This window comes from Astatotilapia calliptera, chromosome 1 (assembly GCF_964374335.1).
Source record: "Astatotilapia calliptera chromosome 1, fAstCal68.1, whole genome shotgun sequence".
NCBI classification, from domain to species: Eukaryota; Metazoa; Chordata; class Actinopteri; order Cichliformes; family Cichlidae; genus Astatotilapia; species Astatotilapia calliptera.
In genome coordinates, this window is record NC_137422.1 from 24,522,073 (window position 1) to 24,538,032 (window position 15,960).

Sequence of the window (15,960 nt, forward strand, 5' to 3'; positions counted from 1 at the left end):
CTTTTGCTTGACTTCATTGTCGGTTAATGCTGCCTTCAGCGCGGGAACGGTTTGTAGTGCAGTTCGAGTGGGACGGAAGTTTTTGAACACACACAAAAACCAAACAGATATGGATGCTTCGGAGGTCGAGTTCCTTGCGGAGAAAGAGATGGTGAAGATAATACCAAATTTCAGCCTAGATAAAGTCTTTTTAATCGGGGTAAGTCAGTTGTGTCTGTATTTAAGTAGCTGGTTTTTGACCAGATACTGAGACGTTGACAGTTACTATAGCAATATTAGCTAAACCTTGGGCTAAAACCTTGTATTATATCACGACACACTCAGTTTAAAGCTGGAGGTATGTATGTAAAGATGTTTCTGTTTGAGTGGATCACTTCACTCAGTGACTGATTAAAACACGCACAAAAAAAGCCTCATCTCTCAAACTCCAGACTTTAACGACCCATTTACATAAATATAAGTCGCTCCAGCTAAAATAAAATCTGTCTAAATATATTTCGAAAAAATTGAAGCTCCAATAATATTCGGTACCGTATCTTTGGCCTTTCAAAAAGTACCCCGAACTATTATTGCTATATTATACTGCAGTTTTTATTATTGATCAAGTAAATACAGGCTCAGCACTGCAATAAAACACACTTTTCAGCTTTATGTATTTTGTTTGATTTGGATTATTTTCTTTTTTGGGAAACTTGCAATGTAACTGTGCCTGTCTGTAAAACACTTTGGGTCTAATCTGTTATATAAACAAAGCAGACTTGACAGTCAACACATGAATGCGCGATTTTTGGAGCCACCATGAGAGTGTATGAGATTTTAGAGAATTATTGTTCAATAATTCTCTAAAATCTCATACACTGTCATGGTGTTTTCCATTTTCCAAACCCCCTTTTTTTTCTTTTTAAATTTTAAAAATAAATAACAGCTAACAAGATCCCCCCGCAGCATGATGTGAATTTAATGACAGTACACTGTACTGTCTCAAGCTCCCTTTGAGCTTGAGATCTGCGGACTCAGTGGTTTTTGAAATAAATAAATAAATAAAAAACAGCTAAAAACTCATCTTTTTAAACTTGCTTTTGGTTGATTTTTGTTTTTATGTTTCAACTTCTGCGAAGCACTTTGTGATTTTATCTTGAAAGGTGCTATATAAATAAACTTTTACTTACTTTCTTTACTTACTAAAGTCATGGAATATTTTTTGGTTTTTTTTTACATAGCTGGCTGCACAAGAGAGCCTGTGTTATTCATCAAGCTCTCAGGATGGCTCGTTTGATGTAAATCAGACTGTAACTTGTAGTTGCTGCTGTTAGAAAGAGACATTGTTTATCTTCTAGCAATGTTTTTTATTAATCATGAAAGTGCAAATGCGTATCTTTCCAACTTCACTGAAGTGGGGAATGCATTGTGCTGCACGATAAAATATGTGTATTTGTGTTCTCAGGGAGATCTGGGTCCCTTCAACCCTGGACTACCTATTGATGTTCCCGTGTGGCTGGCTCTAAACCTAAAACAGAGACAGAAGTGTAGAATTATTCCTCCTGAGTGGATGGATGTTGGTAAAGTTCAAAGTTTTTCCTGATGCGGTCTTTGCAGGCGTTTGTTTCCAGGCATGAACTGAGAGGATTACTTAAAAATGTTTCAGATGAGGGTCTTTCAGTATTTTTTCCTTCACATTATGACATATGTAATCATTACTGGCATGCCATGTTAAGCCTAGACCTGCCTTGCCATAACTTTGACATGTAAGTAGTGCTAAACTATTTTTCCAAATTTGCATTAGATAAGTAAAACAAAAATGGGCACAAGAAATGCAGTAAGATTGTTTCCTTAGTTGTAAGAGGCAAATAATTCAGATTTTGTGTTCATTACAAATGCAAAATGTGTAAAATATGTGTATGTCGTTGTTGGTCTGTATGCTGTAAGAACCCATATGGAAAAGATAAATATAAATCTTATAAAGTTTGTATCTGTCTTGTGTGAAACTTGTATGAAAAGCATATAAGAGTGAAAACAGATATAAGATCCCTTGAAAAATTATATAATGAAACTTGTATGTTTTGGATACTTACTAAAACAATGTATGAAAGTAATGAGAAAGTGGCCACTTTCATGAGTAATCACATATAAGTTTTTAATATTTCTTTTCCATATGGAAAATGCTGAAAAGAATAAATTCATTGGTGGTTTTATTTGGAATTTCTGTTTTACTTCTCCTACAAAAGTCAGCAGAAAAGAGGAATCTTGAAAATCTTTCAGCATTTTTGTGTGTCGCTGCAGTTTGCTGCTGTTGACATTTTCCTTCACTGTGCAGAGAAACTGGAGGAGATGCGAGACCTTGAGAGAAAAGAGGATATGTTTACACCTGTTCCTAGTCCTTACTACATGGAGCTTACCAAGCTGCTACTAAACCAGTGAGTCATATACAATTAAGTAATCCACAGAAATACAGCCCTCAGTACTGTTGTGTGCTTGGTGTATGTGCCCCCTCCCCTTAAAAGAGGTTTCTGTGTTTCTGCAGCGCGTCTGACAACATTCCTAAAGCAGATGAGATCCGTACACTGGTCAAAGACATCTGGGATACTCGCATTGCCAAGCTCCGCTTGTCTGCTGACAGTTTCATCAGTCAGCAGGAAGCTTATGCCAAGGTAAAACTGATCACATGTAGGGTGTTTAGTATAATAACACCCAGCATAATAACAGAATTACCAGTTCCACATAAAAGGACAGTGTGACATTTATTCATTATCCCTTCAAGTTGTGGACCCATTGCATATTGAGATCCTTTAGAAAAAGTGGCATCACCTTAAGTTCCCCCAATTTAATTGGCTGTATATAAGCATTCAGTAAATGTTATCTATAGGTAATGTAGAATCTGATTTAAGTGTTCCATAATGTGTTTTCTTAACAGCTACACTCCCACTTTAGGTGTTTTCCTCACACTGTCTTAAAAGTAAAGCTAATGTGGAAATGTCTTACACTTGCATTCTTTCTGATGACCTGCAGGGGGTGATTCATGTGGTTGAGGGCTGACAGTATAGAAGAAAAACCTTTTGGCTCCCTATGACCTCATGAAACACTTTACTGACGTGTTTATGGTCTCAAACCCAAGTTTTAAGCCTTATAGGAACAGCATGATGGCTATTTTGATTCAACAGAAAGGACTGCCCACATCTGAAGACAGACGCTCTCTGCAGGCAGACTTGTAGTCTGTAGTAGCTTTTCATGTCCGGTTTCGTCATTATTAAGACGGCAACGGTGAAAACATTTGGCTTGAGGCTTCTCATAGGGACTTCACAAATCAATGGGTGATGTCAGTTGAGAAAGTGCCCATCTTTTCTATACAGTCTATGGTATTAAAGCAAATCAACATAAAAAAAACCCAGTAATAAAAGATTCATTGGTTATGTTGCAATTGCTGACAATACCATACCGCATATCAACAGTGAAAGTCACAATGAACTTTCACCTGTTTATCATTGAGTTACCTACTGTGTCACAGAGTAACAGTGTTATTTTAAATCTTTGAATATACCTAATTCCTCTTTCTGTCCACAGCTGGACAACCTTACTCTGATGGAGATCAACACCATACGAGCGTTTCTTCTTGATACTCTCAACTGTATGTACAAGCTACGGTCCAACTTGCAGTGAAGGGCAGTTCATGGACTACTGGTAAAAAAGCTTGAACACACACAAGGCTTGCTAAAAAGGGTTGGATTTAGCAAGACTGGGGTTAAACCTAACATTAAAGACAGTTTTCTGGAAAAGTGAAGAGATTTACTCAACTATTTAAGTTATCATGTTGCTCTCCGGTCTGATTTGTGTGAATCTGCTGTTTGCAGTTAGTGTATCATTTGTTAATGTTGTCATTAGGTTTCAAAATGTATGTATGTGCATGTAAACAGAGTATATACATGTATACTTTTTTTCCTCACAATTTTTAATCAGTCTTATTGTGATTTTTGATCTTGTTGTGTTAGTGATTAAAAAAGATGTTTTCTGGTTTACTAGAATGAATGTGGTTTCTGTCAAACATTGGTAAACTAAACAATTCCTTCCTAAAATGTACGTAGGTGGGGGAAAAACCCACATTAAAAGGAATTCCACTCAACTCTTGTTGCATTTTATTCTAAAGATGGATAATATTGGTTGATATTGTTCTCAGGATTGCACCGAAAATGAATCCGTTTCCTAATCTCCAGAGCAAAATGTCCAGCTGTTAAACCAGAACCCACAAAGAGACAAAGGTTGATATTTAACATTTTTGAAATATTTTATTTTCTTTTTTGTCTGAAATCACAGCCATATATTCATAAATACCTAATTACTACATTCAACAAAGAATATATTACATTACAATGAATTCAAACAAGTACATTTTAAAAACAGGATTTCACAGCATCTAGACATCCTCCACTGAGTAATGGGGCTATTGCATGAGCGTGCGTGGGTTGGAGACACGGGGAGGCTGAGCAAGAGAGGCTTACCACACTGCACCTTCCTCCCCAGCTCAATGGCAGCTTACCTCAGCATGCATGCTCCTTCACTTACAGATAGATTACGCTGTTGGCTTTCTTCTTTGTAAAAAAAAAAAAAAAAATCTGACTACACTCTGTATTCCTCTAAACTGGCTTACGTGTCATTTATATATAAAGAAAATTGTCTTGTGACTCATTTGGATGAAAGAAACTTGGTATCTTTTGTTGACTTGTACATATTTGAAAGGTATGACATACAGTAGACACTTGGATGTAATATGCAAAGTCCCTGATCACTGATGTTATGTCATGTAATGTCTGTCCTGTAGACGGAAACTCATTCACATGCTCCCAAATTCTTGAGGCACTTGTAAAAAAGTGTATGTAAGGGGGTAAGTTGTGCTTCAGTACTTTTTTTAAAAAATAAATTAAATATTGGTACATTTTTAAAGTTTTTATTTGCAAATACTGAAATCCTTAACCCACTCACATCAAACATCCCACCACCACACAAGTCAAACGATGACCTAGACACCTCATTTCACTGTGTCTGAGGTCTCCAAGTGCACATAGAACCATAAGGTGGAGACAAGATGAATTACAGGGTAGAAAGTCACTGTAATACGAGCCAAATCTCATTAGGAAGATGGGGGGCAGATGGAGGTTGTAAACAGATATCCAAGGTAAAGCAAACCTTTCTGATTTTAAATGTACCAGGAGCTGCTCAGTTAAGCGTCCTGCCTGGTTTCTAGGACATCTTGGCAACTTTGTGTGGGTGGAGAGCGTCCTAAAAATAGAGAAATGCAAAGAGTAGATGATGTTATGTCAAACATATTCAGCAGTATAAGATGGCCATTCTGGTTTGTATGTTTGGCTACCCAACTGCAACTAATAATTTACTATGCTATAGTTTTATCATTATTTTGGCACCATTTCGTCTCATGGCTGCTGACAGGGGCTTGATCTTGTAAGGCATACCGCAAACCGTCATATCGTGTGTTTGAGTTCAATGCTATGCGTCATACAAAGTAAAGTGAAGGTCCAAAAACAGGATAAAGCAAGATTTATCTGCTGGCTGTGTAAGAAAATGTCTTACAATAATCAAGAAAATCAAGTTTAAAAAAAAAAAAAAAAAAAAAAGTGGCTGTGGATCTGGTTTCTGCATGAGTACTTAACTGGTCATGCCAGCAACAGTAAAGCTGACTGGGAGGAGCTGATGAAATGGGCATTAAAACAGAGACACACTGCTGTGAATGAAGGGGGAGTGGAGGGCATGAGCCACATCTCAGGACCTCTAAGTAAGCTTTGCTGAGCTCAGAGGCCAGATAAGGTGGCTGTGGCTGGGGTCTCAGCTGCGCAGTGCCAGGACAGAATAAGAGGAATGCATCCTGCTTCCTCTCACTCTGCTAAATGTCTCAAAACAAGCTGTTCTAGCCAGCAGCAGTACAAACACTAAAAGCAAGGCTTTCTTTTTTTTCAACCCAAAAAGCATAAACATATAAAATGGCAGGCTTTTTCTTTTAAAAGAACAATGATTAAAGTAATAAAAACATACAAAATTCTTTTTAAGTCTTCATATTATATACAATACAAGGCTTAAGCACCTTTTAAAATTCTTATTTTGAAATTTTCTATTTCGAAATAAAACATTTACTTAATTCTTTCCAAAAATGTGCATTTTCTAAGTTCTTCCCTAATTTGAACAGTTCTTTGTTGTAACACAGTACCACCAGGTAGTTCTTCAGCTTTTATTAAGTGCATTTCCAGTTCAAAAGCTCATGTGGCCACAAAATAAAAGGAAAAAAGAAAAGAAATCAGTCCCAAATGACCAAAGGTCTTCATTTGGAGATTTGGAGCTTTCAAGTCTTGTAACGACACCCCCCTCTGGGGGTAGCTGCTCCCTCATTGGCAGGATTGTCTGTGTAGCTGTGGCGGTGAGGGATGCAGGGACTGAACAATAGCGCAGCAGGGACTGAAGAATGAAAAGCAGGTGTCATGTTGATCTTCAGGTTTTTCTGCCCCATACACTCACTGATCTTGGAGTTGGCTACATTGGCACACATTAGTGGCTTGTGGTGCAGTCCCTGTTGACCCATAATCCAAAGACTGCCTGTACTTCACTGAATGGTCCGGTCTCTGCATTCACCTATCTATCTATCCATCCATTCACTCCATTCATTCATTCATCGTATCTAGCCAGCCGTATTATCCTCCATGGAGCTATGAGGACCAGGCCATTAAAAATAAACTCTGGGAGTCAGTCTGAAAGGGGAGGAGGCTGGGGCCCAAGGGCTATCAAAATCAGCGTCATGGTCACCTCGGAGGGTAACCTTTATAATGGCCGGCTCTTGGCCAGTGTGTCTGTGGCAGCGTCAAACACTTCCTGAAGTGTTCCATTTCTGCTTGTAGCTTCTCTCTTTCCACTGCCAGCTTCTGTCTTTGGGACATCAGCTCCTAGGTAACAAGGACATTAAAAATATATAAGAATATATATATATTTTAATTCACAGTGATCTTCATGAGAAGGCAAACCTGTGCTATATATAACAATATTTACAAAGATAAGTGAAAAACAGAAAAGCAATGATATGAGTGTAATAAAGAAAAGCTGTCTGGATTCCAGTGATTAATCAGAAGAGGCCAATAGTGTAAAGTATAAGTTTTTACTTTGCTCTGCTATTTATGAAACCACTGATCTACGAAAATAAGTAAAGTTGTGCACCCACTCCTATTATACATGCTCATAATTTCTTAGCAGAGCGCCGCTGCTAAGTCACTTGCAGTTATGTAGTAAATATTTTGACTTCCTGGCCTCAGCTTAAGTGGCTCCGTATGCTTGTCTTACCCCCATGGTATGAGACAGCTGCTCAGCAGTTAGACTAAGGTTGTAGTTCTGAGCTTCTAGTCTTCGACACTGGCTCTGCAGTACTTGTCGCTCCAAAGTTTGCTCTGGATCAGAAAAGGGAATAAGAGAAAATGAAGAAAAACAGGATTAGCAGAATTTGGACCATCTAAATAGATGCAGGATAATCTGCTGCAAATGTCTTCAGGCTCCTGCCTTCATTGTTAAAGGTCTTAAAATACACTAGTGGCAGGCTGTGAATGTGAGACTGGGAGTAATTAGAGATCAACTCAACCATTTTTCACTAATTTTCTTGTACAAATACTAAATACAAATTGAATTGTGTAAAATGAACAATGACTACTACCCTCTAGTGGTGACAGAATGCTACAACAACTTAAAATAGGATATACATTATACTCATAAGGAAGTGACACGAAAACACAGAACATTACAGAAATAATGTGACAACTCTTTCAAACTTCATAAATCATTATTTCATTATTATTACCTGTTTTATTTACTTTTCCCAGGCATGTGCAGTGGTAATAAACCAGAAATGTGTGGTTGCCTTTAATATTCTTTATTTCTACTGTAGTTTTTCCATCCAGAAATGTATTTATATGACATAATTTATTTATAGAAACTACAGATGTTGACTACAGTTAGTTACCTTACTTTCAGTGTTTTATTTTTGATATATGCGATTGATTACCCAATGTATTGTGGGTGTTTTTAAGCTTTTTGTGACTTTTTTTCATGACCTGCTGGAACAAAGTGCTCCACACATTCAGATTTACAAGTTTAAGCACTGTGTTTTTCTTTTTCTTCACTGAATATTAGCACTGTGCCTCTTTACATCTAGCAGGAGAATGCGTAGTTGAGTGGGGTTCACAGGAGTGAATAGGAAAGTAGGGCCTCGCTGCAGGCAAAGAGCTAAAAGGTGAAGGCGGGGTCAATTTGCATATTTGTAGATCATGCTCAATGATGGAAAAAATGTATAGTTGGATCTAAAACAAGTAATTCTGATTTAGGGGATAAATCAATGACATATGCAAAATAATATGTATTTGTGCACAATCAGTAATCTCAGTATATATTCCAAAGAATAAAGAAAACCTCTAATCCCTCATAAAATTATACAGTGATAATAACAGAGGGACTGTTAAAGCTGTTTATGTATGTAAAGTGATCTAATATCAGTCCATGTAATACACAGGCACCTCAGCTACTTACCTTCCACATATTCCTGATAAGCTTCAAATATAGATTCAATCCCCTGCCACTTGAAAACTGAAGCCTCTTCTTCCTCCTCCTCGTCTTCCTCTTCAGAGTCCTCTGGACCAGACATGTCCTCCCTCATCCCCGATGCCTCCCTGTGCTGAGGCATCGAGAGGTGCTGCCCGTTGGGCTGAGGGTGAGAGTGCAAAAGTGGATGTGGAAATGACTGTGGAGTTGAGTGGGACTGTGAATGTGGCTGTGGTGGTCGGCCAGGAGGGCCCTGAAGCTCGGGAATGTTGTAGTGAACAGAGGACTCCTGGAGGTGGGATGACTCTGACACCCCTGCGGCTCCACCTAATGGACAAATGTTGAGGAGAAGAAAGAGATGTTACATTTCATATTTTACACATAGGGATATTTTCCATCATTTCTTCATATTTGATAGTCTCTCCAAAAGTTATGTTGGCCTGCGCTCCATGTATTCACCTTTCCAAAGATGCCTATTAGACCTTATTTTGAGCTGTTTACCTTTATGTTTCTGCAGAGTGGACTGTAGCACAGATTCGTGGAACTGCTGGGCAAATTCCTCTGGGGCGAAGTCCCGTGGTTGTATGCGTCCATTGATGCTGTGATGACCTTCTTTAGCCTGCAGGGGGAGTGGGGGCCTCAAGCTGTTAAGCAGGCTGGAGCTCCTCTTTGAGATCGGTCCCTCACTGGGCCCCCGGGCCTTGTCTGGGTAGACAGCTGGAGAAGGGGGTGCCTTTGGTCTTAATGTGTCCCCAAGGGGTTTTGGATGCCCATTGGGGGATGTTGGGCAATGTGAGGAGGGGCTGCGTGGTCTGACACTGTGGTGCTCCTCTGGTTCAGAGGGAGGCTGGGAGAATGCAGGATCTGCAATCATTTAAACATATGTTTGTGCTGATGAGGTCAAGATCCACAATATTACAATGCAATGAGAAACTGTTGTTACTTTACATCTTCACATTCACGGCCCCAATTATAACCCCTCTTCATTTGCATTACACAGATTAGCACCACTTTAACATTACTTCAGGGATGACAAGTTGTGTGTGTTTATGTTCATTAGCACGTAACTTACTAGAGATCTGAGTTGGAGGACTTTTACACAGTGGATGTGGAGCATGTCTGATGGTATCCAAGGTCACAGTCTTTTCTTTAATTGCCTGTAGCAGCTCCACTACCCTTTCATTATCTAAAACAGGAAAAAAAATAAAATAAAGAAATAAAAAAAACACATTTTGCATCAGTCCTAGTCTTATTTCCAATTTCACTCAGTAGCACTCATTTTGCCAAGTGCGATGTGTGTGTGTGTGTAAAAGGAGGTGGCCTGACAGTGTGGGAGGCATGTCATCTGTGATTAGGAAACAGTAAATGAAGAATAAATGAAGAGTATTAGACTAAGATCATTGTAAGCCTACTGCCGCCCCTCCCAATTCAGTCAGTGCATGGGTGTCTATTTTTGAAATTTAGGCACATTTTGGCCGTGTAAAGAGAACCCTGACATAAGTCAATTTTTGGAATGCATTGTTAAATATATATGTTATGTTAAAAATATGTTCAATACGATGCATTTAATATAGGTATATGGCACTGACAAGATCACTTCAACCCCTTATTTCCTTTGAGGCTTAAGTCAGCAAGCTACCTCGAGAGAAGGTAATGGAAGTAAAGCATTAATGAGATGTAGGATGAACTGAAAATGACTAGTACTCTCTATTAGCTAAATGAGCATGCAATCAGTCTTCTTCTTCACACTGCTGAAATGAGATGTCAAAGAGAAAAGATATGAATAATTGATGGAGGTGTTTGGTATGGTGCGTTAAAGGCACTGGGGCAGTTCTGTGCTGTACGAGTTACTAGCTAGATTGCCAAAGCATATAGATGTGTGCCCTGTTATTCCTTGATATAATGTTCAAACATTTGTCAGTGTCAGGGAACAGTAGTCTGTATCTCCAATTTATGAAACTCTCTCATTGAAGGCAACAAGCATGGCCCGTTTCATACAGGAGATCTTTCCTTTTGCAATGAGGAAGCCACTCATGCACTGATAGGCAAGGTTAGCTCTTCCACCAACCATAAAAAAGCAAAACTAAAAGATGCACATTTATTAAAAAAAAAAAAAAAAAAAAAATATATATATATATATACCGTATATATATATATATATATATATATATATATATATATATATATATATATATATATATACACACACACACACACACACCTACCTGGAGGGTTAAAGCAAAAATGAGTAAGCGAATCAAAAGTGTAGCATGCTCTAATGTCTTTCTCACTAAAAATTGCCTTACCTTTTCTCTGCTGTACGGTCACATGGGACAGTCTAAACATGGTGAGGAATCGCTTCTTATCCTCCAACTCTGGCGCTCGGTCCATCTCCTCAGGGGTAAAACGTGTGCTGAGCTGAGGTGGAGGAGTGCGTTTTGATTGTGAGGCAGGTGGGGAGGGACTGTGCTCTCTGAGCATCCTCCTTCTCTTCCTTCGCTTCTGCTGCACCAGCTCATCCCGTCGGCCCATTGTGGTCAGGCCAAACACTCCCAGAAAGTCCAGTTTCTGTACAGAGATGAGAAAAACAATCATCTTACTGTGATGTTTCATCATGAGCGCTTCTGTGTTCTTCAATCATGCAAAAGCGCATGTGTTGGAAAATCTTTTTACCTCTGTAGAGTCATCCAGTTTCAGTGGAGGCTGCTCTGCTACTCTCCTGAGGTGGGCTCTCACCTCTTCTTCATCACTCTCATCGTATGAGTCATCCAGCTCATAATAGTACCCTGCAGCAAACACAGAGGTCACCCCTGACACTCAGCTCTTTAAATTCTCTAATGAGGATGTCAGTTCTATATCTATAAAAAAAAAAAAGAACTGATCTTTGATTTTCCAAGCAAGTTATACATCTCATCATAGTATGTGGGTAAGTACCTTTCTCCCTGGCCTCCTTTCTCCTCTTCTCCTCCAGGTCCAGCTTGCTGACAGGCCTCCGATGCTGCTGAAGAAACTCGTCATAGATCAGCTTTGCGTCTGGGACCATGCCCAATGAGGCTACCTGTCCCAGTCCCATTGCTGGCCCAGAAACCACTGCTTGTCCATGTCTACTATACCCTGGGTGACCCTGGAGGCTCTTTATTCCAGCATTGGTTTTCAGGCTTCCCTCCAGTTCATATTGGCTGGAGAGAGACATGGAAGCCCTCTGCTGGCTCAAAAATGAATGGGCGGATTTCTCTAAATCAGCAAGGTATGTGCTGGGCTCAGGCAGACCTGGGGGACCTCTCAAAGGAGGATATTTCTCCATTGCACCACAGTCTCTTCTTCGGGCTCCGTCTTCATATCTGGAGGGTCCTGGGGGCAGCCGACTGAGCTCATAGTGTCCCATCCCTGAGGGCTCATGGTTACGTCTCGACTCTGAGGCTGTGTCTATAAGAGATGCAGGGTTCCACAGGGTGGTAGGAGGCGGAGGGTGATGTTCACGCGGTGGCTGTGGAGGTTTGGGGGAGATGAGAGGTGGAGGGGCACCTAAGAGAGGGTTGAGTTCCCTGTTTCCTGGTTCATGATGATTAGGTATTGGTCTGCAGAGATACAACGGAACAGCAATTATTAATCTGTTATACATGCAGGGTAACACCCATATCTCTTCTAAAATTGAGAAATAGTGTTTCTGAATCATGCATGCTATGCAGGGACGCACAACATTTGCCCATATGCCCTGCCTACTTCCTTTCATCCATGTCAGTATGTCTGTGGATCTGCGTGTCTGTGCAAAGCAGTGTTATCAAGCCCAGACAGAGTAGCCCAGAGCAGAGTGAGAATGTGGCCAAGGCACACACACTGTCCTCCAGATATAAAGAGCTGTTTTTGATCTGGTAGGCCCTTGTAGTGAGGCATGCACACACAGGAAGCGAGCAGTATACTGAGGAAGAGGCCGGAGCAATGTTCTCCTAACAGGTTTCTGGAGAAGAGAAGAACTGACAGAGAGAGCTTAAGAAGAACAATGAATTATTAGAATAGGGCTCACGTTAAATGATGAGAGTAGAAGAAAATAGCCTTAAAGGGAGAGCAAGGTTGTAAAGGAAAGAATGATACAGTGGGGGGAAAGGAAATGGTAATGGCAGACTGATGGACACTGTCTCAAACTTCATTCCAAATCAAACCTGGCAGGAGCAGGCACTGCATGACCAGTCAAATTATCTATGCCTCCTGTTTGTGTTTTCTTTTCTGTGTGTTTGTGTGTGTGTCACTGAGTAAATGTGTCTTATCTGCAATCTGCAGCCTGTCAGCTGTGATTCTGCGATTATACTGTAGGTAAGTTACCGATAGCAGACGTGTGTATCTTGTGTGTGTCCTACCAGCATGAACCACAACCTCATTTCTGAATCAAACACAATAACACACATAGAGGCACAGTAACAAATAAGGTCTGGGGCTTATGCTATGCAAGAGTGAGAGGATGAAAAAGGTATTAGCCCTTGTGTATCTTAGCAGTTCCACTTGCTGGCTATTTGAACCCCCTACTCATGTCAACTCATGAAACAGCAGTCATCAGGATTCCTCTTCATAACCTACAACAATGCCTAAACAGTGCCTATTATTTTTCTACATGTCAGGCCTGGAAGGGAGCGTGGACAGATATAGAGTAGATGTGAAGCTTCTTACTCTTTTACAGTCCTGCCTGAAAACAAACTTCTAAAGCCTGCCAGCCTCCAAGACTTCAAAACCACAGGCACAACTGTCCCTATCAGACTAGCAGAGCCAGCCAAAAACCCCCAGAAATAGTGAGCACATTGCCCCAAAAGCTGCTCGTCTCTATCAGATAACAGGAGAAAATAAATACTGCAACTACATGCTATGTTGTATGACATTTTTGCACAAATTGGCTGGACTGAAACAAGTTAAGCGTGCAGTCTCACCTGTGCGACTCCGTCCTGTGATCTGGAGTGTCACCTGGCCGACCCAAGTCCAGGTGCTGCTCCAGAACCTGCTGGCGGAATTCAGACACCTGGCACTGACGATCTTCTTTCTCCTGACGCAGCTTGCGTTGCCGCGCCATCCACCTCTCCTCCTCGTCTTTCCTCTGAGCAATCATTGAGGCTGCAAGCCCTGTTCCTGCAGTGCCAGGCCCCATGTAGATGCTGTGGCCTGAGATTAGACCATGATGTGATTGGACTATAGACGGATGGATTCCTGGTGGGACTGGTTTGGGAGCTGGAAGAGCGGGCTCTTTGGTTTTGTCTGTAGAGAAAGATTGGTATATAAGAATTTAACATTTATGTTATAACAGATAATTACATTCATGAAACTATTACTTCAAAAATTAATTTTGTGTATTTATTTGGTCTATAAAACAGCTTTGAAGAGTCAGAAATATCAGAGAGATATCCACTTTAAAGGTAAAAAGACTATAGCCAATAGAGGCTAGGTAGGATGCACGGACACATACCAGCCCGATTAGGGGTTAGTCTTTCAGGCTTGGTTCGGTCCTCCTGTCCTCTCATGGCATGGAGCTCAGCCAGATAGTGGTTCTCCATGGCCTTGGATGCCTGCAGCTCTTTTTCCCTCAGTGCCCTCTCCTTCTGCCTCTCGAGTTCCTTCTCTCTTTCTCTCTCCTTCTCCCGTTCTCTCTCGCGCTCCCTCTCCCTTTCCCTTTCTCGTTGCCTCTCCCTCTCCGCCTCTTCCCGTTCCCTCTCCCTTTCTCGTTCTCTCTCCCGTTCCTTCTCTCTCTCAGCCTCTCGTTCCCTCTCTTTTTCACGCTCGCGTTCTCGTTCGCGTTCCCTCTCTCGTTGCCGCAGCTCATCCTCTAGCTGAAGCCTAAAAAAAACAGAGTGGAGAGAGAAACAAAAGAGGAAAGATGATGTGTGTGAAGACAACCCATGACCACAGCACACCACTTTGATATACCTCATATAAATAAATGTGACTGTATACAGCACTCATCAATTAAGCAGGCTTTTACCTGTCAGACTGCAATGCCGACAATGAGGGGTGCGTGAAATCTCCAGGGTAGCGGATGCCTGGTAGATGCATGTGAACAGCAGAGGGGTGGATAGGAGGTAAAGCTCCCCCTGTTGGCAGTGGGTAGAAAGGTGACCTCAAAGCAGAGAGGCAGAACGGGTCATCCATCCTGAGAGATAAAAAGTGAGAGAGAGAGAGAAGAGAGGAAAAGAGGGAGTCAGACAGTCTCCCTGTGTGATAGTGCAGTGTTCACTTTCATTAACCTGTGTGCCTCCATCTTCCAAAGAAGGAACATCACAGGCTTTTCCATCTTCCAAGGAAGTAACAGTGTCTGTCAGATAACCTCAATCACAACACAGCATCCAGGAAGACAGTGCGATGTATGTTGATGCTGTGTGTTTGTGTATGTGTGTGGCATCCGCTGCTCAAGCCCTCATTAAATCCATTACAGCACAGTGTGTGATGGGTGCTGCAGTCCTGTGATCTTGCTTGGTTGACAGACCAGGAGCACACAGCCTGTGAGACCGCCCAAAGCAAGCCTGGCTCTTTTCAACATACACACAGAGTGCACATGATCATACACAGTGTCCATGAAAAATTCTATTAATCTAACAAATATTCCACACTATATTTCTGACTGTTTTTGTTGTTGTTAATAATCGTGCTGTTGCTTTTGAAAAGGATGCCGAAAAAAATCAATCAATAAAAATTTCAGAACAAGACCCTTTTCCAGATATATAAACAGGATTCTTTAATAATTTCTCACAAACCCACAGATGCTCTAGACATGAAGTAAAAAATTTAAAACCAAGCTGTTGCTCTCCTCCTCTCATAGCCTAGCTTGGGCATAGACATGGAAAATGGGTTGTGCTCTTAACTGGTTGGCCTTACACAGCTTCAAAATAGAAACATAAGAATGCTGTTTTTATTTTATTTTATTTTATTTTTAACTTTCATTAGAAGACTTCTAAAGTATGCAAATAATATTACTACAGCCTTTGGAGCAGTCACGTATATCTATTTTTAATCAGCCTGTTAAGCATTTTCTGATACAGCTGAGCCAGATATTTTCTAAGAGGGTTCTTAGCAACAGCCTGTCAGAAAATACAGCCTGCACTCATATAGCTATCATTTAACACTGATCTGATCTTTTGCAAAGACTCCCAGTGCCCCCAGTGCTCAGTAGTAGAATGTACTTTTTAACAGACAATCTTATCTCGCTTCTGTTTGCAGACTTCCTTCCTTCTGTTGTGCTTCTGTTCTGTGTCTTTTATCTGGAATTTCATTTTAATTTGTGTTGCCCTGTCTTTTTTGCATCTCCCTTTAACTTCTTCACGCTTCATAAAAATCTTACTTCTAGCTAAATAAATACACACATAAAAAAACTAACAAAAAAACATCATTTTAACTCTGAGAGCTTGAAATCTGGTC

General features: G+C 40.6%; 2 protein-coding genes across 5 annotated transcripts in view; one reads left to right on the forward strand and one right to left on the reverse strand.

Annotated features, from left to right (window-relative positions):
- Window positions 1-4,771, forward strand: gins2 (GINS complex subunit 2). The gene is made up of 5 exons (XM_026169806.2): window positions 1-199; window positions 1,445-1,559; window positions 2,315-2,414; window positions 2,522-2,648; window positions 3,559-4,771. The coding sequence occupies exons 1-5, from the start codon at window positions 110-112 to the stop codon at window positions 3,652-3,654; spliced, it is 528 nt and encodes a 175-aa protein (XP_026025591.1). The 5' UTR covers window positions 1-109; the 3' UTR covers window positions 3,655-4,771.
- A 149-nt stretch (window positions 4,772-4,920) lies between these two features.
- The window catches only part of gse1b (Gse1 coiled-coil protein b), a 181,293-nt gene continuing 170,253 nt past the window's right edge, over window positions 4,921-15,960 (reverse strand). For all 4 annotated transcript variants that reach the window (XM_026169755.2, XM_026169764.2, XM_026169783.2 and 1 more), the window contains 11 exons: window positions 14,531-14,698; window positions 14,018-14,385; window positions 13,488-13,809; window positions 11,506-12,149; window positions 11,245-11,357; window positions 10,878-11,139; window positions 9,644-9,757; window positions 9,073-9,435; window positions 8,560-8,898; window positions 7,327-7,430; window positions 4,921-6,935 (listed from right to left, as the gene is read on the reverse strand). In XM_026169755.2, coding sequence (XP_026025540.1) covers window positions 6,795-6,935; window positions 7,327-7,430; window positions 8,560-8,898; window positions 9,073-9,435; window positions 9,644-9,757; window positions 10,878-11,139; window positions 11,245-11,357; window positions 11,506-12,149; window positions 13,488-13,809; window positions 14,018-14,385; window positions 14,531-14,698 — 2,938 coding nt within the window. In that variant the 3' untranslated portion in view covers window positions 4,921-6,794. The remainder of the gene's footprint in view (window positions 6,936-7,326; window positions 7,431-8,559; window positions 8,899-9,072; window positions 9,436-9,643; window positions 9,758-10,877; window positions 11,140-11,244; window positions 11,358-11,505; window positions 12,150-13,487; window positions 13,810-14,017; window positions 14,386-14,530; window positions 14,699-15,960) is intronic.

Coding starts and splice junctions, on each gene's coding strand:
- gins2 (XM_026169806.2), top strand. CDS start 110: ATGGATGCTTCGGAGGTCGAGTTCCTTGCGGAGAAAGAGATGGTGAAG. Junction 2,415..2,521: donor ACCAAGCTGCTACTAAACCA/GTGAGTCATATA, acceptor GTGTTTCTGCAG/CGCGTCTGACAACATTCCTA. Junction 2,649..3,558: donor AGCAGGAAGCTTATGCCAAG/GTAAAACTGATC, acceptor TTCTGTCCACAG/CTGGACAACCTTACTCTGAT.